This window comes from Vigna radiata, unplaced genomic scaffold (assembly GCF_000741045.1).
Source record: "Vigna radiata var. radiata cultivar VC1973A unplaced genomic scaffold, Vradiata_ver6 scaffold_154, whole genome shotgun sequence".
Classification (NCBI taxonomy): domain Eukaryota; kingdom Viridiplantae; phylum Streptophyta; class Magnoliopsida; order Fabales; family Fabaceae; genus Vigna; species Vigna radiata.
Genome location: NW_014542916.1, coordinates 724,794 through 748,425, shown reverse-complemented (window position 1 = coordinate 748,425; position 23,632 = coordinate 724,794). Strand labels below are relative to the sequence as shown.

The 23,632-nt window shown below is 33.7% G+C and overlaps 3 protein-coding genes across 9 annotated transcripts; 1 reads left to right on the top strand and 2 right to left on the bottom strand.

The window, feature by feature from the left end:
* Nucleotides 1-8,842, bottom strand: LOC106752567. 2 transcript variants are annotated; one of them, XM_014634277.2, is made up of 12 exons: nt 6,398-8,842; nt 6,022-6,261; nt 5,762-5,891; nt 5,367-5,519; nt 5,004-5,239; nt 4,817-4,886; nt 3,839-4,045; nt 3,400-3,632; nt 2,298-2,376; nt 2,012-2,152; nt 556-848; nt 1-457 (listed from the first exon to the last, which is right to left on the bottom strand). In XM_014634277.2, the coding sequence occupies exons 1-11, from the start codon at nt 8,671-8,673 to the stop codon at nt 648-650; spliced, it is 3,966 nt and encodes a 1,321-aa protein (XP_014489763.1). In that variant the 5' UTR covers nt 8,674-8,842; the 3' UTR covers nt 1-457; nt 556-647. The 2 variants fall into 2 exon arrangements, with proteins under 2 accessions (XP_014489763.1, XP_014489764.1); XM_014634278.2 differs by having other exon boundaries at nt 1-422.
* A 7,203-nt stretch (nt 8,843-16,045) lies between these two features.
* On the top strand, nt 16,046-19,656 carry LOC106752539. Of its 6 annotated transcripts, none has more exons than XM_014634240.2 (3): nt 16,046-16,203; nt 18,157-18,297; nt 19,125-19,656. In XM_014634240.2, exons 2-3 carry the CDS (start codon nt 18,267-18,269, stop codon nt 19,415-19,417), a joined length of 324 nt encoding a protein of 107 aa, XP_014489726.1. In that variant the 5' UTR covers nt 16,046-16,203; nt 18,157-18,266; the 3' UTR covers nt 19,418-19,656. The 6 variants fall into 6 exon arrangements, with proteins under 6 accessions (XP_014489726.1, XP_014489725.1, XP_014489721.1 ...); XM_014634239.2 differs by having other exon boundaries at nt 19,116-19,656; XM_014634235.2 differs by having other exon boundaries at nt 16,048-16,203; nt 19,038-19,656.
* Nucleotides 19,657-19,805: 149 nt separating this feature from the next.
* On the bottom strand, nt 19,806-23,264 carry LOC106752528 (cytokinin dehydrogenase 1). The gene is made up of 5 exons (XM_014634224.2): nt 22,583-23,264; nt 22,144-22,271; nt 21,794-22,054; nt 21,433-21,695; nt 19,806-21,160 (listed from the first exon to the last, which is right to left on the bottom strand). The coding sequence occupies exons 1-5, from the start codon at nt 23,241-23,243 to the stop codon at nt 20,836-20,838; spliced, it is 1,638 nt and encodes a 545-aa protein (XP_014489710.1). The 5' UTR covers nt 23,244-23,264; the 3' UTR covers nt 19,806-20,835.
* Between the last annotated feature and the right edge of the window lie 368 nt (nt 23,265-23,632).

Genomic DNA, 23,632 nt, shown 5'->3' with positions numbered 1-23,632 from the left:
TTTCATACAATTGTACAAGCTGTTAACTCAATCATATTTTCTGTATTTATTATGACTTGCATTTCTGTTCGGCAGGAAACAATTCCTATTAAGGATCTCAATGATAAAGAATAACAGCACCTGTGACATTTGAGAAAGTAGGGAGGCCCAAATGCATTGGATCCTTTTTTGTCTGAGTTAGCCTGACTGACTTTATCTATGAACAATACCTTTCCCTACGAAAAAAGTTGTCCAGTAATAAGCATGGAGAACGCAGGTAAAGTATACACCATTTAAGTTGGTGATGGTGAAGCACATAAATCACGTTAGTGGGGTCCTGTTCTTGCCTCATTTTCCAAGCCTCGCTTCAGGGAATACTCAGCTTGCATAAATCACAATGCCTTGCTTGCAAATTCTACGTACAATCTTATTTCAGTAATGGCCTGGGCTCCCACCCCAAAAAATAAACAATCATTGCCTGAATTACACCACAAAAAAATTATATACGTATGTATGTATTATTAGTAAAGTTCAGGGTCAGTTTCAGCCAGATTGAGTATAGGAGACATAATTTACCTGCAGAAGCAGATTTAAGCCTCTTTTCATACCATCATGAAACTGGGGCACATCAATTATGGAATCTCTATGTCCATGACCTTAGTATCCTCTTACCATCGAGAATATGAATGTCCATATGTCTTCCAATGATCCCGTCCGTTTCGTCTGTTAGAATTTCTGTCAGAAGAAGATTTGTAACCATCACATGGTCTTCCAAACCCATAAGCATCTGAAGATCTCCTGCTTGTGCCATCTCTGTTATTTAACTTACAAGCTTTCCTTATATCCTCTTCCAAATCATACTCCGAGCGCTGGTATCAATAAAGGTAGAAACTTATCAGTTTCATAAAATTACAAAGAATAGACCCTTGATGAAATTATGGAACTGAACTAGTTTTGAAACTTTAAACAACTTCCACCGCAACCAAAGCAGGAAAATGGATACAAAGGAGAAAACCTTCTGCAGTAATTGTTCGATTCCATAATAAAAGCACATGCATTAGAAGTTATCTTGTGTCCCAAGAAAGCGATGCAGGACATCCCATCACTAGATACAAAAAATTATGCTTTCTAAACGAAAGAGCGTGTAGGCATGTTTCCTAGTTAGCAAGGCCAATCATGTCTTACGGACAACATTAACTGTCAAAGTCACATTTTCACCACAATTCCTAACCCATTAAGAGGAACCTAGTCCAATACTAGCTGAAAGAAGAAAAAAGGCCATCTCAAGGCCACAATAATGCCTAAACTACAGGAAACACCTCGAATTCAGATGTAGAGGAGACAAGGAATGCGAGGCAGAATGCTCCATCACATATTAATAATGAGAAAGAGAGTTAAGAGATATTTTCAAAATAATGCCAACTATATGATTGCATTCTGATTATTAAAGTATTCTGCGAATATGCCTGTATCCCTCACGAAGAAATAAGCTCTGCATAGCCACATGAGCACAATAAATGCCTATCCATAAGATAACCAAAATCAAACTCTGTATGGATGACATCCAACTAGATCAATAAATACATTAATGTTTAGGTTGTTAAAACTCAATAAATCCAATTGAAAACTTATTACAATTATACGCTAAGATAATTGGGTATTATAACCTATCCACTTTATAGGGTTCAATTTCAACCAGAATATAGAGTCAAGTATTGCATATATTAGTTGTAGGAGCAACACAGACTTTACCAAAATTATCATAATGGGCTACATTACACAAGACAACTCGTATAGATGTAAAAGCTCATTAAACTACTGCATAACTACTTGTTAGCTCTGTTGGCAAAATAGCTAGCAACATAAATATGTTTGCTCCAGCTTGAAAGAGAAATGTTTTAAGACAGGAATGAACTTAGGCTTTTAAGAAGAGTATGTTAATGCAAGAATATAGTACAGTAAGCCATTCAATCATTATTTATTAAAAATGCATTCAGATTCATTAACTAGCAAAAATAATCAGGCCCAGAACCTTAGTTGGGTCTGAAAGCACAGCATATGCTTCTCCAATCATTTTAAAAAGCTTATCAGCATCTTTGTACACCTCCTGTGAGATTTCCTTCCAAACTTGGCCATCGTCTCCAACTTCATTTCTTGCCAACAACTGACCAGCCTAGATTCAAACCAAAAACAGATAAAATAAATTTGAAGTACAAAAGTTTTTAAAGTTAAAAGAGTCGCCAGCTCTCTTTTATCCAAAAGCAAATGAAAACAGTTATACAATGATAACTATATTGCAGGTACAAAAAGACTTGAACCTTGTCCGGATGATGTCTGAGAGCTGCCTTGTGGTATGCCTTCTTGATATCTGTTGCTGTATCAACTGATTTGATTCCTCTGGTATTCACATAATAAAACAGAATTTAGATTTGGTCTTTGGAAGAATTTACAACTATCAGCAATAGAAATCTGGAGTTAAATGCATGATTGAACATTGAGACACGTATTGGTATTCATGAGATACAGTGACAATAGAATTGAAAAGAATTTTAGTTGACCAACACAAAATAAATAAATAAATACTCTGAAACGTTGTTCCACGTGTAACTAGTTACATTCGACAATGTATAATACACTAACGGTTTGAGATGAAACTGTGATTGGATCGTGGGATCAATATGATCTAGTGAGAACCAATTTAGTTGCTCATACTCATCACATCAAATGGGTAAGACCTTGATAATTTTGTAAACTTCTGGGAATCCATGACACTTCTACAGGATTGTTTCTTACATTTTACCTTGAGGACAAGGTGATAGCTTTAGAGCATAGTATTGATAGGAAACATCCTACAGTGACAAGGATTATAGCCTGCGGTGGGCAGGGAACTAGAATGACAGTGGGTATCTAAAAACCATTGTAACCATAATATACGAAGAACTACAAAATGGGAGTAGGAAGTAGTGATTATTCAGTGGATGTGAGGGAAAAGGATCACACAGATACCCATTGTTTTTTTTGCAGTCTATTGTAAATCTAACTATACAGTTGTTGATATCAGTGGATTTAGTGAAATGTTACAGTACCTACATAATTTTCTAGTGAAACGATTTAATCTCTACCACATTAGCATCCATGTCCAATGAGGGTTGGCTCAATTAGTATGACCAGACTGTGTCAATGCAAACATCTTAGGTTTGCATTATGCTACTGGTCCTTCATTTGCAGGCTTACCCTCAGTATTACAGTAAACCTTTATTGAGGCTTGAGGCTTGAGCATGCCTTGATGTAGCAATAAAGCAGCCTTCCCTCTTAAACTTTGAATCGATTTACAGGAATTTAGACCACATAAATCACAATTTCATTTGTTGTACGGAAAAAATTTAGGGCAAGTAATCCTTAATTGAATAAAGAACTTACAAAATGAGGTAAACATCCAAGGGTGTCCCCTTTTTGGCTTGATCTTCCACTGAAAGAAGACGTTGACGAGCTTGCCTTGATTCTTTCACACCTTTTGATCCATTGGGTGAGTCAGACTGTTTGTCCCTTTCATTGGATTGAGTTTCAAGAACAGCTATAAGTCTCTTAAGGTCACAAGATGCTTGTTCATAATCTCTAACCATCTCAAGTAAGGTGGCTCTTCTTGAAATTGCCTACAAAATGAGATCAATGAGATCCCCTGTCCCCTCATGAGCAAGTCAAACAGAAAAACAATCATGATTGTTTCAATGAAACTTCTATCCATAATCCATATTACTATAATACACGTATATTTCAATAGGTGAAGCTAGATTTCATAAGAAAATCCAAACAGGCACTCGTTATTTTACCTAATTGAAGGGACATTAGAAAGCCATACCTTTGCATAACTTCCATCAAGAGCAATAGCCACACTACAGTCTGCAATTGCATCGGCGATTTGACCCAAAGCTTGATGAGCAGCAGCACGGTTGCAGAAACATATTGCCATAAAAGGACATGATTTAATATTGCATGATAGAGCAGCAGTGTAATTCTCTATAGCTTCTGTATACTTTCCCACTTTAAAGTTTTCATTCCCTGCCCTCTGTTGTTAAGAAAAATAATAAAGATCAATTTATTAATAGTCATACATTGGGCCCTGAAAATATAAAGAACAGAATTATTGAAATAAAGACATTTGTAAGCAGAGATCTACTGCCTCCTTTTCCAAAATAGCATAAACTGCAAATAATTTCCTTCAAATAACACAAGATTGTCTGACTGACTTTCCACCCCTTTTTAATATTTTCCTCAACAACATCCTAGGTAGTTCTATATTGTTATCAATTTCCGAGGCAATCGTATATGTAGTCAACTTCCTGATAATCCTATCCCAAATCTACATGTCGGAACAAAACAGCAATATATAGCAGTACTTAACAGTCCACAAAGTCCTTATATGAAATTTTGAAAAGAAAAAAAAAAGACAAAGCAGTAATAGATAAGCGTCCTGAATAGACAAAATATTCCAATCTGTTATTTCTTGCTCCACCTAGAGTAGACGTTTCAAACCTTGGGCCTCTGTATCAGCATAATTTCTACAGTTACCTGGAAATACTAAACTAAAATCTGAAAACCATTCAAATGAAAGAATAAGAAGCCAACCTACTTCCTCTATTGTATAAAATCTTGAATTAAATGGATTCAAGATTCAACAATATTATTATTAGTGATTAATAATTTCAAAAAGAACACCGAAACAATCTTATTCATCCAGGTGTCATGGTATTTATGCTTTAGCTCACAGAGAAACTAACTCTGAGGACGGTCAAGATAATTCAGGCACTAATTTAGGAAAAGGGCGTTGTGAAATTACCTTGTGGTCTAGAAGTTCTTTTATTGTAGAAGCTAATGATAATGAGTCTTCAATATTATCAATCACACACCTACAAAATTGAATTGATCATAATTCGCAAGGCATCCCTAGCTTTTGAAAATTAAAACTTATCTTGATTGAAATGAAAAATGAGAAATTAGCCTTGATAAGTAATCAATTGAATTACTTGTCACTGACAGACACGGCATGCTGTAATTGCTCTAGAACATTAAGTGATGCCTCAAGCCTTCCCAAACGAAAGTAACACTTGGATATCAATGACCACCTCCACAATTTTACACCTGAGTAACTATCACACAAGGAACTATCAGAAACCTGAGCATTGTTTGCCAAGACAAAATTTTTCTCTGCAAGATGCTGACTTTGTTCACAAAGCTGAATTGCTGCTTCATACTTTCGTAGCTGCAAGACATTACAATAAACAAACGGCACATTTTACTATCCATTCAAAATAATTCAGAAAAACAACAAAACAACAGAATAAGAATGCAAAAGGATGAGAGGAGAAAACAGTTGGTGTATAAAATACCAAACATAAAGCCTCTGCCTTCATTTGCAGCAATTTTTCTGAGTATAAACTTATAGACAATGCCTTAGAAGCTAGTTCCAACGCTGTTGCAGCTGCATCAGAAGTCCTCTCTTTTAAAAGTTCGGCAGCATTATTTATACACTTGAGAACTTCCTGTTAATATTTATTAACACTTTTTAGACATCTAATAAGATCATGTACACCTTAAAAGTTAACCAGGAGAAATAGCAGAATTGAAGATTAATTGCTCCTTGAAACACTAATAGCTAAGGTAGTAATAGTAGTTGATTGTAATATAAAAATGATAATAATATTAGTACAAGTTCACAAAAGTTCACCAAATCTACAATATCAAAATTGTGCTATCCACATAAAAGACAAAATCATTGAAATACCTGAGCCTTTTGTAAACCTTCAGCTGCTTCAACTATAACCCTCCGATCCAAACAAATAACACTACCTGATTCCATGCACTTATTAAAACACTGCTGAGCATTTTCTACTTCCCCTAGCAAAAGGTGGCAGCTGGACAGGAAAATCATTTCTCGTCACTTGAGTGGGAGAAAAATTCAAGTTCTATATATTTTATGATCTAAATAAAGGTACAAGTACATAAAAAAATAAAAAATAAAAAAAAAAAAAAAAAACCTCCTACCTAGCAGTTCTCATCTGCACTTTCGGAAAGGAAGGATCCAGAGCAGTAGCCATCGTGCAGTCTTCTAGAGCCTCTCTAATTCTTCCAAGACTCATTCGTGTTGCAGCACGATTACTATAGCATAGTAAAAGAGGCTGAAGCGAGCATCCAGATCTTTCTCTTGAAGGTACAGAATTTATTCCTAGTGTGTAGAAACCCTCAGCTTTAGAAAGATCTCCATCTTTGTAGGCCTGGTTTCCCCTAAATAAAATCATGATTTCAGATAAATAAATCACGCAAATTTCAGGAATATTAAACAAAAATCAGCATAACAAAAATCAAATTTCACTAATTAAAATATATTTATGAAGGAGATGATTTCTTTTATGGTCAGTACCTGAGTCTCCACTTGTCACAGGCTGATGACGGAATTGCCTCTGATGATGCAACATCCCCATCCTTGCAATAGCCATTTATCTGAGATCTTTCCATCCCATCAGAATTTGATGACATGTTGGCAGTGCTATGTGGTGAAAATTGTCCGGAAGATACAAACTTCCCATTCACATGAGGCGAGATAACAAAAGAGTTGCACCCCCCTTTCCTCCTAAATTTCTTCTTTTGTTGACGCTTTACTGATGGAGTACCAACCACAGTTGAAGATGCAGAAAACGAAAAATCTTTCCCCTTAGATTCATTCAGACCAGGAACAAAACGAAAAATATCATCCTTTTGCCTTTCAATATTTGAGGTGAAGTCAACACCAGCACCAACTGAAGCTCCTTCTTCACTACCACCGCAGAATTGCTCAGTTTTCAAATTAGGCCAGACTATCTCAGGGCCAGAAGAATGAGAACTGTCAACAGACGAATTTTCAACTCGTTTATTTTTATCCAGATCTCCATGTCTTCTATCGGTTGTACTCATATCTTCTCTCCCCATAGTAGGCAAGTTTTCACCTTTACAATCAGTAGGAATTGTTGAATGCAGATCATTTAATCCTTTAGAAGCATTTACATCTTGACCACTTGCTGTTGTTTCCTGATACGGAGAAAAATCCATTGGTGAGTGGACACCAGAAAACTCAGGGGTTTTGAGTGAACTGTTTTCTTTTGACAAATGATCTGGCCCTGTCTCTTTCTTGTTTAAAGAATGAAGCTTTGATTTTCGCCTTGTACATTTTGATCCTTTTTCCTTACATGATCGACCCTTCTGTGTGGATTCAACTTTTCCATTCAACTTTGGAAATAAGTTATCTTTGAAACAAGAAGGATCCCATATTGGGGGTTTGAAGTCAGCAAAAGATTCTTGGGAAGTCTCTGGAGTACTTGCAAAACAATTATCGCCCTTATCACCATCTGCACTTGAGGGATGGCGCATGGAAGCATAGTTTGGATGGGAATCAAGTCCAGATGATGAGAAGGAAAATGACGCTGCAGCTCCATTCACTTTCGAATCTTCAGACACAAAACATCCTGGATTTTTGCCATTCTGGAAATCTGTGACGCCTTCCTGACTAGTGGATGGCTTAGAATGTATTCCTGTAGAATCAGAGGAAATACCGCAAGCAGTTCCGTTTTGAACGCCAACATTCCCAGAAGCAGCATGGGCACAGAACTGCTGACCACCAGCTTTGGTTTTTGAACTAACACTAGAATAACCAAAACCCATGTCATTTCCTCCAAAAACAAAACCAGCAGTATAACCATTGGCATGTGAATTCTTCGAATTCCTAGTAATATCAGCACCCTCAGAATGTTTGATGTTAAGTTTCTCCATCTCATCTGATAAATTACGCACTGGAACGCCACCAGAAGTAGCAGAAATACCATTAGCACTCCCACATCCACTCTTACACTTAACACCTTTGCCCAAATGATCATACCAATCAGCACCTGTGTCACTATTAGCATTCATTCCCATCTTGACACCAAAAGCACCCATTCCAACATCTGAATTCCACCCACACCCAGCAGGCTCTTTCTTCTCCACCTTAACACTCGACTCCCTACCACTATAGCCACCCCCAAAGCAATCACGTTGTCCACACTCAAATTCATACTTACACTCCTTCCCCGCACCCGAGTCCCCCAACCCCACAAAACATTTCCCCTTTTCTGTACTGAAGCCAGAATCCAAATTATTTATAGAAGCACCAAACACAAACACCCTACTCTTCAACTCCCCCTCCGAATTTGACCCCACCTTCCCTCCCTCACCACAAACCGTCTCCGCTACACTCGCACCGTTCTTTTTCAATCCCTCGTCACTCTTCCCAGCACCAAACACAAATTCCAAACCACCACTCCTAATTCCCCCCTTCAAATCCCTAGCTGAGTCAGACTCAGCCTTCCCAGCGCCAAACACAAAACCATCGTCACCACGAGAGTTCGAAAAACCACCCTCTAATATACTACCATTACCGGTTACCTGATCGGCGCGAAACGGATTGAAGCCAGCGCCACCGTCGTCGGCGCCAGCTCTGTTCCGGGACCTGGCCTGCTGAGACGCAGACTGCTTGCGTAGTTTGACTAGCCTCGGTCGGGGCTTCGTGCGCGCGGCGGAGACGGAAGGGTTTAAGCAGTCAGCATTAAAATGAAGGAAGGAAGAATGCGGCGGCGCCTCCGTGGAGTCTATCGGAGATTGGAAATGGAGCGCGGCGGAAGACGACATTGGAGAAGAGTAGGGTTTGAAATTGTTGGTTCCAACGGGTTTGAGAGTTCAAATTCTCAGTCTCCCACAACACAAGGTGAACGGTTTTGGGGTAATTTATGATTTGGGATTGAATTAGATTAAATAGATGGAAATGGTTTTGGGCTAATGCAATTTAGTTTTAGGATTTATGATCCGAAATTAGATTAAATAGATTTAAATTCAAATAATATAATAGAAAGAGTGAATAAAAAGAATGAACAGACTTTGCGAAGGCATGTTAAAAGGGTCAACCAGTGTGGGACCTACCTAGTTAGATCCTTTTTCTTTTCACTTTCCTATCTTCCTTCTATTTTACTCTTCCGGAGAAAATTTTCAGATTTAAGAAAATGAGAAATTAAAAATATTTATTTTTATTTTTGGTTTCTGCTTTAAACAAACAAATTGAAAAACAAAATATATATTTTTAAGTTAATATATATATATATATATATATATAACAAGAAAAATGTGAAGAAATAAAGATCTAACTTTTCTTAATTAATATAATATTACAATAAAAAATGCATTGGTACTTTTAGTGTATTATTTAATTTCATAACTAATTAAAACATGTGTAAAATTAAGATGTAAAATATGAGATTTTAACCAGTAGATAGATTTTTTTAGTTCAGTGGAGTCAGAAATCCGTTTTAACTTATTTTCTTACGTAACTAATTTTTTTTATTGCATGATTATATATAGCTATGTAATAAAAAAAAGTTTTAAAAGTTCATTTTAAAACAATATTATTTTTATTTTTAAAATAGGATTAAATACGTTTTTAGCTCATATATTTTGAGGCGATTTTGGTTTTAGTCCCAAACTAAAATACAATTTAGTTCTTCAACATTAAAAAACTCTGGTTTTAGTTCTTTTTATCAAATTTTTTAACTTTATTTGTGGCATTATAGCATATGGATGGTTTACAATGTTTGACACATTTTTGTTTCAATGTTAATTGAGAAATGTGTTTGAAACGGTAAATAAAATTAAAAAAACTTGGTAAAAAAAAAACTGAAATCTACCTCTCTGCGGGACAGANAGCTGGAGGAGCACTTTACGAGCGCTTGGCCAGGGGTTCTCTATCAAGAGAGGGTTTCCCAGTAATCAAGTTAGAAGTTAATTCCTCCCTTGCTTTGAAAACTTCTTAGCTTAGGAAGTCTCTACTCAGACGGGGATGGGTTTTGTTGATCCAGGTCGTACTCTATCGGATAACTTCTTTAATCAAAATTATCACCTCTTTCAAAATTTTCAAAAGTTGATGGACTAAATTATACCTTAATTTGATAGAGGGACTAAAACTAAAATAGCCTAGGATTAAAACCATATTTAACCCTCTAAAATATAATAATCATTTTAAGAATTTACCGGTTAAATTCAATTTAGGTTGTTTTTTTAAATAACTCCTTTTAGAACCTTTTATTTTACTGAGTCGAGTATAGTTTTACAACTAGGTTTAGAAAAACATAAATGTTGGTTGAAATTCATAAATATTTGAAAAATTAATGAAAAATACCTATAAAATTTGATAAATAAAATGAAATATAGTACAGAGTATAAATTTAAATAAATATTAGTTTATTTAATTCCAATAAAATTTTCATTTTGGGCCTTAATTAAAAAATATATATAATAAGTAAACTATGTCAACTGATTTATTTGTGGCAGTGAGGAAATTTTCATCAAAGTGTAGCGAAAAAGAAAAATAACTTTCTCTATGGGATTTTCTTCAATTTTATTATAAAAGGATATCATTCCTAAATTTTGACAATTCTACATATTTAGAGTATTATCTTAATAGAACATCTAACTATGACACCTCATAATCAATAATACATTTTAATCAATAATTTTAAAAAATCAAAATAATACACTTAATTTATATATTTAATCATGATCACTAATAAAACAAAAATAAATAATTAGTTAGTACTATATTTCATAATATATAAAAAATTAATTTTTATTTTTTAAAATTTCATTATATATAAAATATTAAATTAATATTTTAATGTCAAGTGAACCAGATGGAGTTTTTTTTTTCATAATAAAAAAAGGTTTAATACATATTTTAATTTATATATTGATTTTTTTTTTCGACATTCGAAAGTGATTTCAATTTTTGTTCAATTTAGTCACTTTTGTTTAAATCATGACACAGTGCTTATGTTAGTAATGAGATGTAAGTTTTTTTATATGTGCGACAATTGTCCATTGAGAGATTGACACATGGCAATTTCATCTTTCACCAAAAAAATTAGGGTTTTATTGTGTTGTTCGAAGATGGAGGCACAAGAGGCCGCGAGATTTGGGATTTTCTGGTCTGGTCTTTTTTCGATTCGCAAGTTGCTCGTAGTGGAAAAGATGACATATGAGATTGTGTGTGGTGATGGCAACTAGGTTTCGTGACGGTTTTGGAAAGGGAGATTTGTGGTGGTGCGAACTGACATTGCGATTTAGGATTGCAAGTTCAGGATGTGATTCGCGATTTTAGGTTTGATTTCTTTTCAAATCTGGAGCTTTCTAATTTGCTAATTTGAAAAGGTGATGGTGGTTTTGTGATGGTTGTTGATGGTGTAATTGAAGGTTGATTGTGATTTTGGGTGCTCGCAATTTTTGAGTTTTTATTTCTTTTCCAATTTAGGGCTTTCTAATTTGCAAGTTTGAACATGTGATGGTTGTTGATGACATAAATGAAGATTGATTACGATTTTTGGTGGGTGTAGTAGTTCACAGTGGTTGATAAAGTGATGTTGTGATTTTATTGTAGGCTGCTCGCGAGGTGGTGATGGTGGCTCGCAGTGGTACTCACGGTGACAAGGAAGGAGATGCAGGTAGTTGTTGTGGTGGTCGAACAATAGGGGCTTGTGGCGTTGTTCTGACATGGTTCGTTGTTGATGGATGGTGATATGATTCTAAGTGGTGTTGTGATTCACAAATTTGATGATGATGAACAATAGTGGCTTGCGATGGCTTTGTTGTTATGTGGTGGTTGACGAAGATGGAAGGTGCAAAGATTGCGAATTTCTGGCGACGATGGAAGGTGTAAAGATTGCGAATTTCTGGCGACGATAGAAGGAAACCACGATGATTTATTGGTGGATACATAAGGTTTTGGGTGGTATGATATTGAAGATGATGAGATAGATATAGACAATGGGTAACCACGAAAAAAAATGAAAAAAAAATGATAACTAATTTAAGCCTAAAACAAAACATTTGAGATATAAAAATATACATAATAAATTTGTATTTAATTTTCATTTTTATCACGTCAAAGGAAGAGAAAAAAAAAATCTTAATAAATCTTTTATTCTTTATTGTGTTTAATTTTATATTTTATTATTTACTAACATTAAATAACATATTTTATAAAAAATAAAGTGAAAAAATCATTTTTCATTTAATTCTCATTATAAATATAGGGTTAAATATGTTTTTAGTCCCTATACTTTGGGATGATTTTGGTTTTAGTCTTTTTTTCAAACTAAGTTACAATTTAGTCTTTCAACTTTAGAAAACTCTGGTTTTAGTCCATTTTACCAAATTTTTTTAACTTTATTTTCTGTTTCAAATGCGTTTCTTAGTTAACATTGAAGCAAAAATGTGTAAAACAGAGTAAACAATCCAAATACTATAATGAAACGTGCTTGAAACAACAAATAAAGTTAAAAAATTTGGTAAAAAGAACTAAAACCAGAGTTTTCTAAAGTTGAAGAACTAAATTGTACCTTAATTTGAAAGAGGGACTAAAACCAAAATCGCCCCAAAGTATAGAAACTAAAAACATATCTAACCCTATACATTATTTATAAAATTTGGTTCACAACATCTCCCAACATTTCTAATAATTTATAGTATCGAATCACATTAGTTTATCCCTTCATTACATATGCTTTTACTTATATATATATATATATATATATATATATTTAATGTTATTTGTAGGTTGATATAAAAATATTTTAAAATTGTTCTACTTTAAATATAGTGACATTGTTTCACGTCATTTATCATTAATACTCCTTTTTTTTTTGTTTTTTTTTACATTATTTTTTGTCATCTTTTCCAAATTAGTCTATCTTAAGAAATTGGATTAGCCATGTTTATATATTTATGGGTTATATATATATATATATATATATATATATATATATATATATATATATATATATATATATATATATATATTATCATTGTAGTTTATTAAAGTGAATTAATTAAGATAAGTTTATAACTAAAGATATACATGTTATGAGATATTAATTATGTGGAGACCATAAATAATTTTGTAATTTCATAAGAATTCAAATTAGAAAAATTGAAAATTAAGGAAATAACTAACGAAAGTTACATAAAAGAGTTATGATCTTCGTCTATACCTACTTTTTAAGTTAATTTTTATAAGAAGAGAAAATCAAGAGAAACCTAAAGTGATCTAGAGTTAGAGATAAGATATCATCCTTCAATCTATGTTTTTTAGTACTCATTTTAATATAATTGAGGATACTTTATTATATGATAAGGTTTGATTGTTCTTCACTATTGATCGGTTTTAGTTTATAATCTAACAATTCATATCAGAATCATATTAAATTTATGATTAAGTTTTGATCTTAATTGCATGAATCCTAATATGTGTTTTTCTCCTAATTTTCATCAAAATCCTAATTATAAAATTTAGGAATTTTAATTTTACATAACCTTATGAATAAATTTAGTTTTGCACTATCTAAGAAATTATATTGGTTGTTGTTACAAAAGTTAAGGTTTGTGTTTATCATATTATGTGTGCATATGGCTAGAATTTGCAATTGGAATTTAGCTTGGTGTTTTTCTTTTAATGAGAACGTGTATGCCTTCATAATGCTTGATTGAATTGCTTTTAGAGGTGAACATTTTTGTGCATCTCGTGTGGTCAATCCAATTCCTATTAGTTTATTCTAACTAAGAAAAAATTTTACCATTTAGGTAGGATTTGATTGTTTAAACATTTGACTAGGATATCATATAACTTATGAAATTTTCATCGTTAAATGAAATAAATCGTTTGACACAAGATATTGTCTAGCCTATGTAAGGGTTTTTACTAAAAGCTCTTCCTTCCTCAAGTTATCTTTGTTAATAATGCGTTTACAACATAACTCATCTGTTTCTACTTGATACTAGATGGTTATTAAAGTATCAGGAAAACCTCCAACGTCAGGAGTCCCAACATCAATTACAAACATAAAATCTCTTTGTGAGATCCTCGGCCAATCTCATATCATGTTCATATTCATCAACCAATTCATCATGCATTATAAATTCCTATCTTATTTCAAAACCAACATAAACCTCCATATTTCATTATAGATTTTCTTACCACTTTCTTAGATATTATACAATCATCATAACAACATATGCATGAACTGTTCGAGACTTTAGAAAGACAATTACAATTTTCACAAAACTAAAATATATATGTTTTTGCATTTAAATTAAATATAATTGAATAAGTAATGCAAACTTAAAAGAATCAACTAAATTAGATAACTATTGAAAAAGTTATGCACTAAACAAATAACAAGGTCAAAGTTATCAACTGTCTAAACTATTGGAATATTATGTAGAAAATTGCCTTAACTATAGGGTTCTAATTAAAGATCCGACCAATAAAAATAAATAACAATATATCTAAAACCCACGATAAAAATTTCAGTTTGATCCTACGGTTAATGAAGTGAAAATCTTATTTTTATCGAGATGGTTTAAAGATAAAACTAAGGTGGTAATCAAGTTCCTCAAAATGCGGAACAAATTTCTCTAAGCTTAGACATCGAATTAATAATCCGAGTGGTCATAGTCAATTAATATGTCTCGGGAACTACATATCCAGATTAATCTAACAGCTAACTAGATAGGAATTAAGGTTTTACTAAAACAACTTAAGGACAAAGTTCAAGTGATTTTCAACTCCATCCAAAATGTGAAATTAATATCTATAAACACATATTTCAAATTAATAATATGAGCAATTAAGATGAATTGACATGCCTTATGAACAATATATCAAATTTTTAAACCAATCTAAAAGTAAATAAACTGAGAATTAAAATTTTAACGAAATAACTTAAAGACAAAATTAAAATGGTGAACAATTTATTCAAAATGCAAAATTAATTCTTCTAAATATATATCTCAACTTAATAATCCAAAGAGTAAAAGTGAAATAATATATATTAGAAACCAAAACCAGAACTCATAACTACCATGTTTCCTTGTTTAACTTCCTATTTTCTTTTATGTAAGTCCTTTCTTCACGTATTCACTTAAAAAAATTAGGTTTAAACTCTTTTTTTGTCTCTAAGTTAGGTTCTGATGTTCAATTTAGTCTCCGCTTTCAAAAATGTCAACCTTTAGTCCCTATGATATTAAAAATATATCAAATAAGTCCTATTCGTTAATAAATCACAAGTTTTTCATTAAGTGATTTGTTGTTCATAACACCTTCCGTTAACAAATCACAAAAATATCATTAAGTGATTTATAAACGAATAAGACTAATTTGATACATTTTTCATATCATAGGGACTAAATGTTGACATCTTTGAAAACGGGAACTAAATTGAATATCAAAACTTAACTTAGGGACCAAAAAAGGGTTTAAACCAAAAGATTATTACTAATAGTAATAATAGAAAAATATTACTATTTATTATTAAATATTAAGGTAATTATTTTTCATGAATTTCCCACAAGTTTTCTACCTTTATTACATTTTCTAATTACAAATAAAATATTTGCTATTGCATATATCACAATGTACAACACCCTCGTAATTAAAAATAAAAATGGACCAAAATATTAATATCATTTGAAGCATGAGGTCTATTCTACCTATCAAAACTATCCTTCACTATTAGTATGCGTTCTCGCATCTTTAATCATTACATATCCATGTTATCTTCGATTATGTAGTTGTACTTAACCCTTATAATATATTATGTGTTGCACAATACGTTTTGGTTTATAACACACACCAAACTAAATAACCATTAAAGCTTATGTTATTTCTCTAATTTATCTAATAAATACATATACTTGTTAATTTAATAAAATATTTTGATTTTTTTACTTTTATTAACACTTAAAAGATATATTTTTCTTTACATTTTAAAAAAAAATTCTACTACAAACAATTAGCATTATACTTTCTTTTTATCTCTTCATGATTTTCAATATAACTCATTATAAAGCACCAACAAAATAAACAAATAAAACCATTTTTATAATATCAAACCAGAAAGATATTTTGTTAACGCAGCACAGCACCACCCACGTTGTCGTGTTTCGAGAGGGTCTCTACACTCACCAGCGTAGCACTGAAGCTGCCCCCGGAAGACACGTGGCGCGTCTCTTTCATTTGGTTACCGACCTTCTTAAACCCTACAATTTTCAATTGAACCCTCTTCTTCTCGCATTTATTTATGCAGTGTATGCTGATGCTTCGATTTGCTTCATTTTTGTGTAAGTTCCGTGCATTATATTTACGATGTATATGCTAATGCATCTATTTCCTGGTGAATCGAAAGTTGCAAAAGTCTGTGTTAAAGGTTCCATGTTCTGTTTTCTTTGCCATGATAGTGATAGATACAAATAATTGAGACAGCTTCTTATTCAAGTTTCTGGGTCTTTAAGTATGTCAGTTACTTTTTGATTTGATTGACACACTTAGTATTTACTTGTTTTTTCTCCTCTAGGGAGTAGTGGTTCTAGTTTCCTCAAAATTGTATAGACAAACAAAGTGTGTGTGTGTGTGTGTGAGCTTTAAATTCAAGCTGGGCTCTCTCCAAGGTGAGTGAAGCTTGCCTATCAGTGTAAAGTAGTGATACCCTATAAGATATTCTCCCAAAAGAAATGGATCATAAAACTGTCTAGATAAACTAATCTGTGAGTGCTCATAGAAGAAGAAAATAAGTTTGTAAAATGAATTGAAACTTTTCTGCGTTTAAACTTAAAACCATGTTATGCTTTTAATAGCAGTTCGACTTGTTTACAATAACAACTTAATTAGTTTTATTTTTTATTTTCTTTTTCTGTTAATATTTGACGAAGATAATTTCTTCATAAATATTGGACGGGGTGATGTATAAATGGATAAACTGGTTTTCCAAACGTAGTTTATCTATTTTATTGAGTTTCGTCCTCTCATGAAAATTGAGCTTGGAGCAATGTCCAACGTTTGTTCAGAATCGTAAGTTAGTTGCACTGCTTATGTTCTATTCTTTTCCAAATTTTTATTCTTAAAGTTGTTGTTGCTAGAAATAATTCAAGTGGGAGTCTAAATCTTTATGAAATAAAAATGAAGTTAAACACCCTATAAAGAAAAGATTCATTATTTTGAGTTAGGCTTATGACTGACACAAACACACACATTGAGGTTTTGGGTTAACACCATAACCACAACAAAGGTTGTCAGATAAATATACCATATGACAAGGATTCGCTTGTGAGAGAAGAATGTTGAGCGGGTAGTTAAATACCATATAAAAGAAAAGACCCATAAATCTATTGTTTCATCCATTTAGGTTTGCATGTTGCAAGCGTCGTGGCCTAATACTTTCTAGTCTGCTTCTGAAAATGACTTGGCAACCACACATTGTTTCTTACTTTATTTTGGAAATTGGGTTTTCTCCTATTACACCTTAATGTTTTGAATATGGCCATTCGTTTAGATGGAGACCCAACTCAATTTTGCATTCGTGTAGGTTATTACATGGGTATGCCCCATATCTTCATATAGGATATTGATATGCAGCTATGATGTATTCCACGGGGTAATTAAACCACTCTAGTGACACTCGCATCGGGCTTGCTGTAACTGACTAAACACTCTTTAGGAACAAATTAAATTTTTGGATAAATCATAGTGAGATAATTCTGTCCCCTTACTAGTCTACAATATTGCTCATCCTTGTAGAGGCATAATGTTCTCATTCCTTTTGTGTAATACACACTTCTATACTTGTTTGCCACCCTAGCAGTAGGGTGAGCCTCTATAACATCAGGAAAATATTAATGACGATTCAAATCCATGAAAGTAAGTCAACATGAGTGTTACCTTTCATCCTTGCGTTATTTATCCCTACAATTCTATACATAGTATTGCAGAATAATTCACTTGTACAACTACATAACTTAAAAAATAAGTACTAATAACTAAAATGGATAGTATTTCAACTGAGGAATCCAACATTCCAATTCCTATTAGTGTTTTGTCTCATTATTAGGCAAATGCCAATACTTTATTATAAATATTGATAGATATTGTAGTCACAGTGGGGTGTTTCTCCCCTTTTACCTTCCATGTCAGTTTTTTCTCCATTGGTTTTGAAAGTCCTCTGTTTTGGAGTAATTGTATTAGGCAATCATGCAACTTGTACGTTGACATTGATAAGTAATTTACTTCTTTCTGTGTAGAAAGACTTAAGAGAATTCTGTGGAACGTGGAGGGTTCGGCTCTATAGAGGCAGTGAATGAACCTACATAGGAATACAACGTAGATCTATTAGTGCAAACTTTTATCTTTCATGGAGAACAAATCAGATAAGATGCTGAATGGTAAGGGCTATCATTATTTTACGTGAGCTCACTTCAACCACTTGTTCATCTGGAATGAATATTTGATATTACTATGTAAAGTTGATACTTGACAGTGCATCCAACAGTATATATTCTGTCAATCAATTTACTCTGTTGAAGCTAGGCGCAAATGTTTGTTATATATATATATATATATATATATATATATATATATACACACACACACACACACATACATATACATATACATATACATATATATATTGATTTTCTAGCAATGTCATGCTAGAATTCTTTTGACCATCCATCTGGAGGCAATATTTGCACTACGGGATTGTTTTTTCTTTCGGTTCAAACTTCCCCTCACTATTTTTGTCTTTTGAATTGTACGAGTTCATTGACATGTATTTTTCCATTTTATTTGCGAGCCATTTGTTCAAATGATATGTAACTGCTTCTCAAAGAGTCAAAGACTATAACTAAAATTAAGAATTTGGATATGCTTTTCGTGCAAACACCTATTTTAGGATTTGGTTTGAGGTAGGGTTATTCTTAAGAGGGAGTGTATAGTCTTCTGCCGCATGATACGTTATTTGAATTTTGTTTCAAATTCAAACTACTTCAGAGACAAGGTTGAAGTGGATGTTTACCTAATACGGCTCTCTCTCTTTAGTTACGCGAGATTTTTTTTTGTACTTTTACTTTCATTTTATGTGCTTGTCATGTTACATGATGCCCTTTGATTGTGAGTTTAACAGATAATAAGGAGAGCTCTCTTGTGGACAATGTATTAGGAGTGGACAAAGGTGTTTTGAAAAATTTTACACAATCTTCAGATGTTACAGAAACAAGGATAGCAGCTGATTGGAAAGGTGGCGAAAGTTGTCCAAAGGGTGCACGTGCGGAGGAAATTGATGCAGCTGGAGATGTAAACATGGAGGCATCCATAACACCTGATGATGTTATAAGGGCTGGAGGATTTGGTGCCAGGGATGATATCAGTAGCTTTCTTCCTGTAGCAAGTGATTCTACTGACTTTGAAGCTTCAATCCGTGATGCACGAGATTATGAAGAACCACAGGGTCAAGTGAGCAGACCCGGCCTTGGATGGACTGGTGCTGCTGCTGAGGGGGAATGAATATTGGTGCTGTTATATAGAACCATTATTCAGAACTTGTTTTTAGCTGGAAGACCATGTGTTTCTGGCTAATAATAGCTGGTAATGGTTAAAAATCAAAGTCCTTTGATACTGAAAAAATCTTGTTAGTACTATCAGCAGATGATTTTTCTCTTAAAAATAGTTGGTTGTTAACCTAATGTTTGATTTGTCTTTGTTAAGTGGGATCTTACATATAAAAATTTCGTTATCCTTGAATCTTTGCAACTCTTTTTATTTTGGTCAAACTTAAATACCGAAAAGTGGTCTACTGCTTCTCCAATTTTTAAGAAGGGAAAGGAGAGATGGAACGAAAATTACGGATTCTATTGGTCGAGGGCTATTAAGGAAAGGTTAGCAGAAGTAGATAATTTTTTTGTTTGTCTTTGAACATGTTTTCTTTTGTGATGTATGACAAAATTTTGTTGTACCATGTACTCGGGTGTTTCGTTATTTTAGGTTAATTTCATAAGGTGATGAAGAATTTAGTGGAATCTTGGTAGGTAGACGAAGTGAGATCCTTTGCAGTTGCATTTCAAAATTGATTGGTCTTAGCTCTTAAATATATGGTTTGTTATATTACATAGTTACTCATTGTGTTAATGAGCCTATTGGATTCGAACTGCATGGAGGACAGTAAAAAAATAACAAAAATTAATGTTTTTCAATGATATAATTATGGTGCAAAAAGTATTACATTATCAATATTTTCTGATTAGATTCTCAATAGATTATACTTAATAATTATTCCATTGAGGAGTTGATAAAATTATGTCGAGATGGTTTGATCACATGATCTAATAGAAAAAGGGAGGAAATAGAAAAATCCATGACTTTTTAAATGACTACTGAAATTTGACTTCTGATTATGAATCAGAATCCATGAACAATATAGCTCACTTTTGGTAGAAAAAGATTACAAGACTCAAGTGCCTAATTGTACAGGCATTTGGGAAGTGATCAATGGAAAATTTGACCAGATGGAGTTTTCCCCCCCTCTCTGAACAAGCTTGCTTTGTGCTATTTGTATGATTATGGCAGTAGAAAGAAAGTTTAAGCAAACGAATGGCTAGTTATTTCAGTTAAAAAATCAGAAGAAAACAATAATTTCTCTTTATTTAACCTTTTCTTTACATTTAATAATAATTTTCTTTGCTGATATTTTTGTCTTACAAGGGTGGCCCTGAATTTAGCCATACAATTTCCTGCAATCAGCTTAAAATATCACCACTAACTGACTATTGGTGTTTTCCTGAGACAATCTTGTAATGATGACCTAAAAAGCAAGCCTCCTTTTGAATAGAAAATGCATTGGCCACGCTCACAATTATTAAGAGGAAGGCCAGGGAAGAAACATACATGATTAATTAGCATTAGTTCACAACCTCACGCACATAAGACTAGCATGAAGCAGACACTGCCTTTTGAAAGATTCTGTGGCCAGGGGCAAGCAGTGCTAGTGGGTCATAGGCCTTTTTTCTTTCCACGAATGCCTCCCATTGTGACCCAAAGTGGGCTTCCCATTCTTCCTGTGTGCTGTAATGGGGAAGGTATTGCTTCACTTTCAGCTGTGCACTGGTGTAGAATTCAATGATCCTTTTGTTTTGGGCTTCAATCTGTTCTAAACTGTTTGCACCAGTAGAATTTGGGACTGCCGAGGATAGAAAAGCCACCAGGTAAAAAACATCTTCCTCTGGGGTAACCAAAGATGTCTTACTGTTCCATCTGTAACAACAAAAAGTACAGAAAAAGACTCGGATCATGAGAGTTCAATTGTTTGACTACAACTTCTTTGGAGGAAATCATATATTTTCAAAGTAAATAATTTTTATGCAACCATCGGATTACAAGTTGCCATATTTGATATGTTCAATGACTCTCATAAAAGACAAACTTTGTAGTTACTCTCATAAACGTGTAAAAAATATTACTCTTAATCCATAGAGTTAAACTGGTTCGTCTGAGTCCTGTCTGAAAAGCCGTATGCATATATATACCTTGTTTGGTTGACGGGGTAAATGAGTATGGGGCCATTACTTGTGTCCTTAAGAATTTTGCCAAATACTTCTTCAGCAAAGTCATGAATCTCACTTCTTGGGATCAGAAGGTTCAGCCAGGGATGGGGGACTTCCCACAAGCCTTTTGCTCTTAGCTTTTTCTCAGAAACATGCACTCTGTCGAGGAATTCCACGTAAGAAACTTCTGATCTGAAGAGAGTTGGTTGGATGTAACTCAGCTTTGATAGTAGGTGATCAATATTCTGCATATGAGCGTAGGAGATGGAGATGAGAACTTTTTCTTTACAACCAATGCTATAATTCTGATCATGCAGTTAATGAGTTGCTTGATGTGGTGTACCTGATTCATGAGTTCTGCTTCATCAGGGTTGAAGTATTTTGCCATCTCAAGACAGTAAAAGGTTCTTCCATCAGAATTGAATTGGCTAGCTTGAAGTGGACTTTTGGGGTCAAAGGATGATCTCCAATTGTTAAGGATGCCAGTTTTGTTTATGATCACAAACCCTTCAATATAATCAAATGTGTTTTTTAGTGATATTAAATGCTCTTGATCCCTAGTAAATATAGAGAATTCTGAGTAGAGCACTCTAATCCATTTCACCTGCCAGAAAGTCATGGATCATGTCATAAATAAATACTAATGGGAACAGATTTTTTTGTCTTACATTAGAGTTGTGAATGTACACTCACCATCTTTGGTGCTGTTTCAAGAGAAATTCTAGCCCTTGTGATGATACCGAATTGACCAAGCCCTCCAAGTACACCATGAAAAAGGTCAGCATTTCGGTTCCCTGAGCAGGTAACCACCTCTCCTTTTCCTACAACAAAATTTTGCAAACCAGATTGATGTGATGAAAACCAAAAGTGTTTGCCACCAAATATGGTTAACTGTCTAGAATGGACCATTTACACTCCAAAGAGGGCACTGCTATTCTCACTAAGCAAGCCAACATGTACCAACTTTTACTATTTTTGAGAAGTAGTTGCTTGTTTTTAACTCTTACTGAGTTATTTCTAACAAAAATAAGTTACTATTTTCAAACTATCCCAAAGAAGCACTAAAACAAAACCTTTCTTACTACAGAATACAGCACCAAATTGAGTAGACCGTGCTTGAGCAGCTAGTTACCTGTGATGACTTCAAGCTGAAAGATGTTATTGATCTGAGGTCCATGTTTGAAGGCTTGCCCGCTTATACCAGCATTTGAAAGAGTGCCTCCAACAGTGAGGTGAAGGTAATCTGTCCATGACTTTGGTGCCAAGCCATGTTTAAGAGTTTGATGCAGAATGTTTATCCACAACTCTCCCCCTGAGACATCCACATAAGGGAACTCTCCAACGTGGACTTTCATTTCAGGACCCTGCAGTGACTCCATGTTAATGACTAGACCCCCATTTGCCTGTGCCTGGCCTTGCAGGGAATGACCATGGCCTCTGGCAGCAACCTTAAGCTCTGAGGCAAACCCCATTTCAAAAACATGCTTTATGGTGCGTGATATATCAGAAACTGTTTTTGGATGCAGCACTGCTAGGGGAGGAAAATGGTGTATGTTGCCAAAGTCCTTGGCAGCATCCTCATTGTTACTTAGGCTAAAGTAGCCATCTAGAGGAAGTGTTTGCAATGATGAGAGAATCTCATGTGGTGGAAATGGAACTAAGGAACTTGAAGAAGAGTTATTGCTGCAGCCTGAGTTGGCTTTGTGAAGTATAGAATGAAGGAGTAAAAGTATGAGGATTTTGATTGATGGAAAGCTCCCTTGTTCATAGAAGCAACCAGGTTTTGACACCATGCTTTCTATTTTGGTGAAACAATTGCTTTGTATGAGAAAAGAAGGTGAGAGAGAGGAGTATTGGTTTGGAAGGGCATGGACAGATTGAAGGAGTTACTCCTTTTATAGCCATTCCTTCTGGTGCTGCATCTTATTGTGAAATGATTCTTTCACACACTTAAATTTTTTACATTCATTTGACATAATTTATTTATTTTTTATTTTTTATTTCTTGAAAAACTATAAAATTTTACACTTTTTAAATCATTTTATCCTTATATCATGTGTCAAATAAGCGTAAAAGTATGTCATAATATTATTATTTTTTAAAAAAACCATTCATTTGGTTATAAAAGTATTATTCTTTTTCCAAAAAAATAGTTTTTAATAATATCTTAAAATATTGAATA

What these genes read in the sequence shown, in the direction of transcription:
- LOC106752567 (XM_014634277.2), bottom strand. Translation starts at nt 8,673, where the DNA reads ATGTCGTCTTCCGCCGCGCTCCATTTCCAATCTCCGATAGACTCCACG. An exon ending in AAGGTTTACAAAAGGCTCAG is followed by an intron (nt 5,520 to 5,761) that starts GTATTTCAATGA and finishes AAATATTAACAG; the next exon opens with GAAGTTCTCAAGTGTATAAA. An exon ending in TTGGATGTTTACCTCATTTT is followed by an intron (nt 2,377 to 3,399) that starts GTAAGTTCTTTA and finishes TGTGAATACCAG; the next exon opens with AGGAATCAAATCAGTTGATA.
- LOC106752539 (XM_022777157.1), top strand. Translation starts at nt 16,164, where the DNA reads ATGCAGTGTATGCTGATGCTTCGATTTGCTTCATTTTTGT. An exon ending in TCGATTTGCTTCATTTTTGT is followed by an intron (nt 16,204 to 19,037) that starts GTAAGTTCCGTG and finishes TGAGTTTAACAG; the next exon opens with ATAATAAGGAGAGCTCTCTT.
- LOC106752528 (XM_014634224.2), bottom strand. Translation starts at nt 23,243, where the DNA reads ATGGTGTCAAAACCTGGTTGCTTCTATGAACAAGGGAGCTTTCCATCA. An exon ending in TTGAAACAGCACCAAAGATG is followed by an intron (nt 22,055 to 22,143) that starts GTGAGTGTACAT and finishes ACTTTCTGGCAG; the next exon opens with GTGAAATGGATTAGAGTGCT. An exon ending in TACCCCGTCAACCAAACAAG is followed by an intron (nt 21,161 to 21,432) that starts GTATATATATGC and finishes TTGTTGTTACAG; the next exon opens with ATGGAACAGTAAGACATCTT.